The following is a 7431-nucleotide window of genomic DNA, read 5'->3' as shown; positions in this document are numbered from 1 at the left end:
AAAATTTGAGGAAAAAATAAAAGGAAGAAAATGACCGGGTCATTACATATATATTATTTAAAATGATTATTATTTTATTATTTTATTTGGTAATTATAGTTGGAATAGGATTTGGATTCTAATGTGTATAAATATACACATAAGGTTTTATGGTTAAAGTTTTACACGTTACAAAAATAAGAGAGGCAAAGAGAGAGGAAGAAGAAAGGCTGACACGGAGGAGACCGGATCTGAGAAGGAGGACGTTGGGATTGGAAGAGACAATCAAATTTTGAAGTGTTGGTTTCGTTTTGAAACCTTCAGGTGAGTTCTTCTCTATTTTTCCTCTTAGAACTCATAAGAATTTCACCTTGAGCATCAAAAGTTTAGGTTAAATTTATTGATTAAATAATGGTTAGAACGGAATATTTAAAATATGAATTATTATATTTTATTTTTGGAATTTTAGATTTTTATTGTTGAATCTATGTGTTGTATATTTTGTTTACATCAACTTATAGGCTGGATCTGGACCCAAGAGGGTTAACATGGGTTTTTGGAATTTCAGGAATTTTTCTAAAATTTTGTAAAATTTTTCCGGATTTATTTAATATATTTCGGAATTATTTTAGTTTTTTTTTTCAATATTTTGTTGCATAATTGTATAATTATATATACACACCAGAGCGTCTGTACCATTGGCGCAACAATAGGGTTGTAATCCAGCGTGAGATGGTGCATGGAATGATGGTACGCACGCTGATCTAGGCTGTTAAAAGAGTTTGATATAAGTGGATTGATCTGGTGCATCGCGGCACATTAAAGTATGGTACGTGTAATGACCCGGTTATTTTCCTTCCTTTCATTTTTCCTCAAATTTTACGGATTTTTTTTTTTTTTTTCCGTTGTTTTTTCTTTTTTGAGTTTGATTTTTCGTCTCTTAGCGTCATCTCGAGTACTCAGGAATGGTTTTCGAGACTTTTTCCTTTGGATTGATTACTTCCTTGTGAGGATCGAGTCATTTCCTCATTTTCATTTTTTGACACTATTCACTTTTCGTCTTTTTCTCGGTTGTCACTTTGTTGGCATAACCTCACTTTCGTATTCGGATTTGATTCCGGTTTTGCATGCATCCACGATATTTAAATTCCATACTATGTTTATTTTTACTTTTATAAAAAAACATGCTAGTTGTATACTTTCTTCCTTAGGGGTGTGAATGTACACTTCTTTGGAATTTTTCTTTCTTTTGGGGTCATTTGTGTAGTTACTATAAGTAATTATTTTTCGTCTTAGGGACCATTTTGTAATTTTATTTAGAAGATATTTTCAAAAAGGACCTTTTTGTAATTTTTGAAAAGTGTGACAAGTGTCACACTCTCATTGGTCCACTTGTTGACATTTGTGTGGAGACACTTTGATACCTTGGATGATGACATGTGGAGAGTGGAGATTCAACCACTTGTTGACATAGGATAGGTGCACTTGTTGGCTTGGATGGTTGACAAGTGTAGGCTTAAGATTAAGCTTACAATAAATTCTTGGATGAGTGACAAGTGTATGCTTCAAATTAAGTCTTGCAATTATTTTTGGGCCATTTTGGGATTATGGTTTTAAAAAAGGGTTTTTGTGCAATTGACCAAAACTTGTGTGTGTTGATCATGATGTAGGATCACATAGTGAGTGGAGGATTTCTATTTCCTCCAATCACACTTTATCTCATTGTTTCATTATCTTCCTCACCATAAACCCTAGCCACCATTAGAGAAGCTTGATGCTTAGGCCTTGTCTTTGATTTTTGAGGGCCTTCCACTTACCTTAGACCATAAAGTTTGGAATATTTTTTGTTCTCCTCATCCTCCTCTACGTAACACTTGAACGGTGCCATTTTGTGTTGATTTGCCTTGGATTCAAGAGGAACAATCCTCTTGTGTGGTAGGGGGTGTTATAGTTTATTTTCTAAGTGGTTTTTCTTGCTTTTGTAATGAAATACAAGTTGTATGCATGTTTTATGTTAATTTGGGAAATTATTGATTATTTGTAGTTTGCATATAACTCACTTTAGACTTGATATATGGCGTGGCCATGATTTGATCTTTGTTGTATATTAATTTAGGGTGATTTAAATGAGTTTTCAAATCTAGAGATTTAATGAATTTAAATTGATTTAAATTCTACTTAATTGTACCTTACTTGTATTCCATTTTAGACTTGATATGTGGCATGACCATGACTTAGTCCTTGTCATATATTTATTTGCGATCATTTGATTAACTTTTGAAATCTAGAGATATAATTAATTTAAATTAATTAAATTTTACATGATGATATCTTACTCATTTTGCACTTTTGATTTGATATATGTAATGATTATGTTATATTGTTTAACATATATTAATTTGAGTTTATTTGGAATTGATTTGAAATCTAGAGACTTTTCATGTTAGGTTGATAATTTCTTAAAATGTAGTATGTTTAATTACCTTGTGAGGATATTACTAACTAGATGTGGAATTAGTGTTTGTGACCTCTTAAAATGGTAAATAGACTTAGCATGATATAAGATATCATTGACTTGTATAATATATCTTGTGTGGGTATATAACTTATTAGAATATTACAATTGTTTACCTTGAAAGTTTATTACTAAATTGAAACTTATTTAGTACTTGTGGTTTAGTATGGTAATGTGACTTAATTATTGTGTATAAATTGTATATTAGAGAATTGACATATTATATGCTATTTAGACTTGAATTATATACTACAACATATTAGGTAAAGAACTGGTGTAGGGGTGAAGCGCTGGTATAGGTGTAATAATACCAAGACTTTTTGTAGGAGCGCTGGTATAAGTGTCCTCATTTTTCCACTTCCCTCCATTTTTTTCCTCTATTAATATATATATAGAATATTTGGGCCCTAAAACTACGTTGTTTTGTGAGGAATTGACATTGTATTCTCCACTTTCCCATTTCATTTGGCAATAGCCCTAATCCATCAGCCGTTCCTTTCAGCCGTTCTCTCGCCACGGTCTCACCCTTCCATCACCGGTCGCGCCTTCCATCACAGCTCTCTCATCACGCTGTTCTCTCGCCTTCCATCACAACTCTCTTATCACCGGTCGCGCCTTTCCATCACCGGTCGCGCCCTTCCACATGGATGAATTAAGGTACGTGATAGATTTGTTTTTGTTTGACTAAAACAATATCGTTTGAGCATTTTTTTGGCTTTAAACTCATTACTTTCTGTAATTTTTCTTGAAGGCATTGAAATCTCGTACGGATCTACTAAATCTCTGTCCTTGGATGAGAATATCTGTGCTTTGCCGAGGTATTGGATGCGAAATCATTCGAATTCAGAGGTCTGTATGAATCATAAGCGTTGACTTGATATGTATTTGTTTCAGATCTGTTCGTACTCCGATAGATCTGTTTGGTGCCGGCGGTGACCAATCGTTTAGTCGTTGAAGAATTTCAGGCGACCATGGTTTTGCAAGGGTTTGTTGGATTGTTTTACTGCTATACATACATATATATATATATATATAGTTCTGGTGCACTGTTTATTTGTTTTCTTTCATATATTTATGTATAGTGTTGAGAGAGAGATTGTTCTGTGAAATGTGAATGTTCTACTAGTTGTCACAGACCTTTGCCATGTCAGGTGCGCTTGCATGGCAGTTCAACAAAAAAACATAATAAAATTTCGCCTTTTCGTGTTCGGGAGATGGCATGGGCTTTTTTGGCCGGCTCTCCCTGGTGTGTCTCGTGTCCTTTTTGTTCATTTTTTTCTCTACCACAAATCAGCTCTTTGCGATGTTAAATCTTCCTCAAACCCGAGACACACGACTCTTCATTTCAAGCCAGCAAACGCGAGGATGGTATCAATTTCATGGTTTTCAGTTCAAGAGGTACAGATAATAGTTTTCTTTTATCAAAAATTTTCGTTGATTCTTTATATACACTACATAGTTCTCTCTTTTCAAATTTTGTCACGTATTGGTTGGAAAGAGCTAAAATTTATGTCTCGATATAATGTCTTTCAGTTTAAATATACCTCTCGATATAATGTCTTTCAGTTTAAATATACCTCTAGTAACTAATTTGGTTTGTATTTGCAAGTATAATTAAGGTTTTTGTTTTTTTGAAGAAAAACTTTATACAAATTGAAACCAAATGAGCATTTAAAGCTGTCAAATACAAGCTAATTTGACTCGTCCATTGTAAGCATCATTTGTCTTTCATTTTATTTATTTTTTTATAAATTTGTTTATAATTCCCACAATGGCCTGAACCCTCGACCTTCCAATGACCAAATGCCTTGGGATAAGCCTAAAGTTTTTAATAAGATTGTCTGTACATTAAATAGTGCCTTGGTGTAAGGCTAAAGTTGCCAAATAAATTTTCTACACATTATAGGATCATAGGAGAGAATCAACAGAGCCTCTTCAAATATTTGGGAATTTGTGTCATGGATTGCATCATTAATTGTTGGTGTCTATTGCAAATTTTTTTGGCCAAAAAATGTGTTTCAAAATTTGTTTTAAATGATCATTACAAAAATCTATTGCTAAATTTGTTTTGTCTCAAATTCTTCCTACAAGTTGTCGGTCAAAAATAGCTTTTAACTGTTTCCCTTTTTAAATATTGGCGAACTTGCATCATTAAAAACTGTTTCTACACAAAGTCTTATTTTGTATTATAATGAAGTCTTACACGGTTAAGAATTGCACTGTGTGTTGGGGATGCTACTGTGTTGTGATATTGTATTATAAGGGGGAGGTTATTGGGTGGTGGCTTTGAGGGAAGGAATTTCTTGTATTGGTTTGAAAATGAAGATTGTAACATATTTTACGAATGGTTGAGAGACACATGTTTGCTAATAGGCCTTTGTGGTGGTGCTTCTCTGTCAATGGTGGTTGGTCGCTGCTATAGGTGGAGAGGCTCAACGTTTGCTAATGGGCCTTTGTGGTGCTTCTTCTCCATCAGTGGTGGTTGGTCATTGCCACATCATTGTTGTGGATCTTATGGTGGTGTTTACGGCCAGGAATTGCAGTTTATTATGTCATGTTCAATTGCCTCTGATCCAGGTTAGAGGGTATATTTCCATCTATACTAATTGGCAATAACTTCAGTATTTTTTACAACTCTCTTCCCATTTTTTTGATACTCTCTTTGGTTTCTCTTTCAAATGATTGTGGTTCTGATTAATTATGATTGTAACTGGGAACGTTGTATGCTGTTTGTATTTGAGTTATGTTATTCTTAACTGTAGCTGAGGTTTATGGAAAGTGTGTTAATTTTTTTTTTGGGTGCTTGTGTTGGTGATACCTACTGTTCAGGTATTTACATTAGTATTGATACTCCATTTTTCTGTTATATATTTTGTTCCTTCAAGACCAGTAAGGATTTGCAGCCATATTTGTAAAATGTTAATCCTTTATTTGACATATATTTTTATATGCTATTCTATACCAAACTGCCTCTTTATGGAGCGGTTCTATTGGCTTCATTTGTCATTAATTTGAGCCAACATGAAGACTAAGACAAAGTACAGCGCCCTTGCCCTTTCAATAGTTTAATCTTGTTTTGGTTTGTTGACCACTAAATCTGTTGTAAGCTTGGTCAAGTTTATATATTTTCCCTACTACGAGACTTTGACGAGGGTGGAAGTTGTTTGGGAGGGGGCTTTTGATTCTTGGGTTCAAGTTTGTTTAATACCAGTTATTTTGTTATTTCTTACAACTAATTACTATTTGTTTTAAAATTTTGTTTGTTGCATTTTGTATCCTACTCTTTTATTAGAATTGTTAGAAAAGCAAGTTACATGAATGTAGTAGTAGGTTTGTAGTGAATGGAGCTTTGGAAATCACTTCCTGTGCATCATCTTTGCCAAGTACTCGTATTACCAATTAACAAGTATCCCGAATTTGTAAGTAAAATGGTCCTCAGACACACACACACACACACAAATAAATAAATGGGCCTCAGACTTCAGGTTGAAGCTAAGTACTATTATTTAGGTTCTGAAATGTTAGTATATTGCGCACAATTTTTAGCATTCCTTTAATTTCTAGCATTTTGTCGGTAAATGAAGTGGGTGTGAATATTTTGAAGCTTTAGATTGTATGAAAGTTCAAAGGTATGTACAACTATATTTTCACATTGTGTGATGCACTGCTGTTTCAGAACACTTTGGCTTTCATCATTACCAATTTGTTATCTAATTACTTTTCTGTTAAGCTATTTCTGGATTCCTGTTCTATCATTCATTTCATTAGATTTGTCTAGATGTTTCATAGCAGTATGTCATGGTAGTTCAAACTTTTTTTTTATTTTTTTTGGCAGGAAAACATAAAAGAACTTCAAAAAAGTTATTCTGACTCGCCTATTGGCAGTTCCAATGATTTGTTCTCCATTGTGAGGGGAGAAGAGAGAACTGGTTGTGTGCGGATGCTTGGCTTCGGGCCTACACCAAGCGATGTTTGGGGGCCCTCTCCTAGTAAAGCTGAACTGATTAATAATGCGAAAAAATCTGATGAAGAGGCACGTGCTGCCCACGTAGAGTTGCAGGAGAGCATTTCAAAAATGCAAGCGAGTATGACAAGAAGTTGGAAAATTTACGAGCCAACTATGATAACAAGTTGGAAAATTTACAACAACAGGTGGCTATGCTAATGCAGATACAACAACAAAATTATAGTGGACAGGTATATTTATAATTAGTTTTACTCTTTACTAAATATATGTTTACTTAAGCCAAGATTTCATGTATTTTGTTTTCTTATTTTGAAGGGTTCTGATTCTTTAAATGCTCCTCTTAGAGTATCTCCAAATTCATTTTCTAGTCGTGATGCCAATTTAGTTAAGGTTATGAACTTTTAATTTCTCTTATATATATGTTAAATTTTCATTTATTATAATGTGTGCGTAATGAATTTATAAAAAATGTAGGGTAATTCAAATCAAATGGGCAAGAACTTGTTGAAGATGAAGATGGGGTCGTGGCTGTGCTTTCTGAATTTCCTTCGGCTTGGATGTGTTCTTTTTGAAAAACTTGTGCTACATTTGTCAAAAATTCTTAGTTCTTTTTGTCTGACATTTAGTAGCTTTGTTTAGACAATTTGGATGGTATATTGGTAGGTTAACTTGTGGTTGTATTAGTATACATTTTTGCTTTTTGGTTGACATTTATCAGCTTAACTTGCGGTTAATTGTATTAGTAGCCAAATACTCTATGCCAGCGCTTTCTGGAAAAACGCTGGTAAAAGGACTTTACCAGCGCTTCCGGAAAAGCGCTGGTAAAGGCCTACCGACACGATTTACCAACGCTTTTTTAAAAGCGCTGGTAATTACCAGTGCTTTTTAAGACTTTTACCAGCGCTTTTGAGCGCTGGTAAAAGCCAAAACTATTGTAGTGATAGGACATTGTTTGAGTGGATTCAGCTTT

At 34.0% G+C, this 7431-nt stretch overlaps 1 protein-coding gene and 1 long non-coding RNA gene across 6 annotated transcripts; one reads left to right on the top strand and one right to left on the bottom strand.

Annotated features, from left to right (window-relative positions):
• Window positions 1–2907: 2907 nt before the first annotated feature.
• On the top strand, window positions 2908–7195 carry LOC132280117 (uncharacterized). Of its 5 annotated transcripts, none has more exons than XR_009471458.1 (7): window positions 2908–3151; window positions 3246–3312; window positions 3389–3479; window positions 3789–3892; window positions 4917–5079; window positions 6330–6691; window positions 6936–7195. XR_009471458.1 is itself a non-coding variant. In XM_059782244.1 (7 exons), the coding sequence occupies exons 4-6, from the start codon at window positions 3860–3862 to the stop codon at window positions 6657–6659; spliced, it is 567 nt and encodes a 188-aa protein (XP_059638227.1). In that variant the 5' UTR covers window positions 2908–3151; window positions 3246–3312; window positions 3389–3479; window positions 3789–3859; the 3' UTR covers window positions 6660–6691; window positions 6936–7195. The 5 variants fall into 5 exon arrangements, 2 of the variants coding, with proteins under 2 accessions (XP_059638227.1, XP_059638226.1); XR_009471457.1 differs by adding an exon at window positions 6777–6851 and having other exon boundaries at window positions 3389–3892; XM_059782244.1 differs by having other exon boundaries at window positions 4868–5071.
• On the bottom strand, window positions 3806–4179 carry LOC132280119 (uncharacterized). The gene is made up of 2 exons (XR_009471459.1): window positions 4072–4179; window positions 3806–4038 (listed from the first exon to the last, which is right to left on the bottom strand). It is a non-coding gene; the product is annotated as an uncharacterized LOC132280119 (long non-coding RNA).
• Window positions 7196–7431: the final 236 nt, after the last annotated feature.

The sequence above is a fragment of the Cornus florida genome, unplaced genomic scaffold, assembly GCF_030987335.1.
Source record: "Cornus florida cultivar Cherokee Brave unplaced genomic scaffold, ASM3098733v1 CherokeeBrave_3.0.0_Hap2_Chr10, whole genome shotgun sequence".
NCBI classification, from domain to species: Eukaryota; Viridiplantae; Streptophyta; class Magnoliopsida; order Cornales; family Cornaceae; genus Cornus; species Cornus florida.
The sequence above is the reverse complement of the archived record's forward strand: the minus strand, read 5'-3'. Positions and strand labels throughout refer to the sequence as shown.

What these genes read in the sequence shown, in the direction of transcription:
- LOC132280117 (XM_059782243.1), top strand. Translation starts at nt 3,656, where the DNA reads ATGGCAGTTCAACAAAAAAACATAATAAAATTTCGCCTTTTCGTGTTC. An exon ending in CATGGTTTTCAGTTCAAGAG is followed by an intron (nt 3,893 to 4,867) that starts GTACAGATAATA and finishes GTTTGCTAATAG; the next exon opens with GCCTTTGTGGTGGTGCTTCT. An exon ending in TTCAATTGCCTCTGATCCAG is followed by an intron (nt 5,072 to 6,329) that starts GTTAGAGGGTAT and finishes TTTTTTTGGCAG; the next exon opens with GAAAACATAAAAGAACTTCA.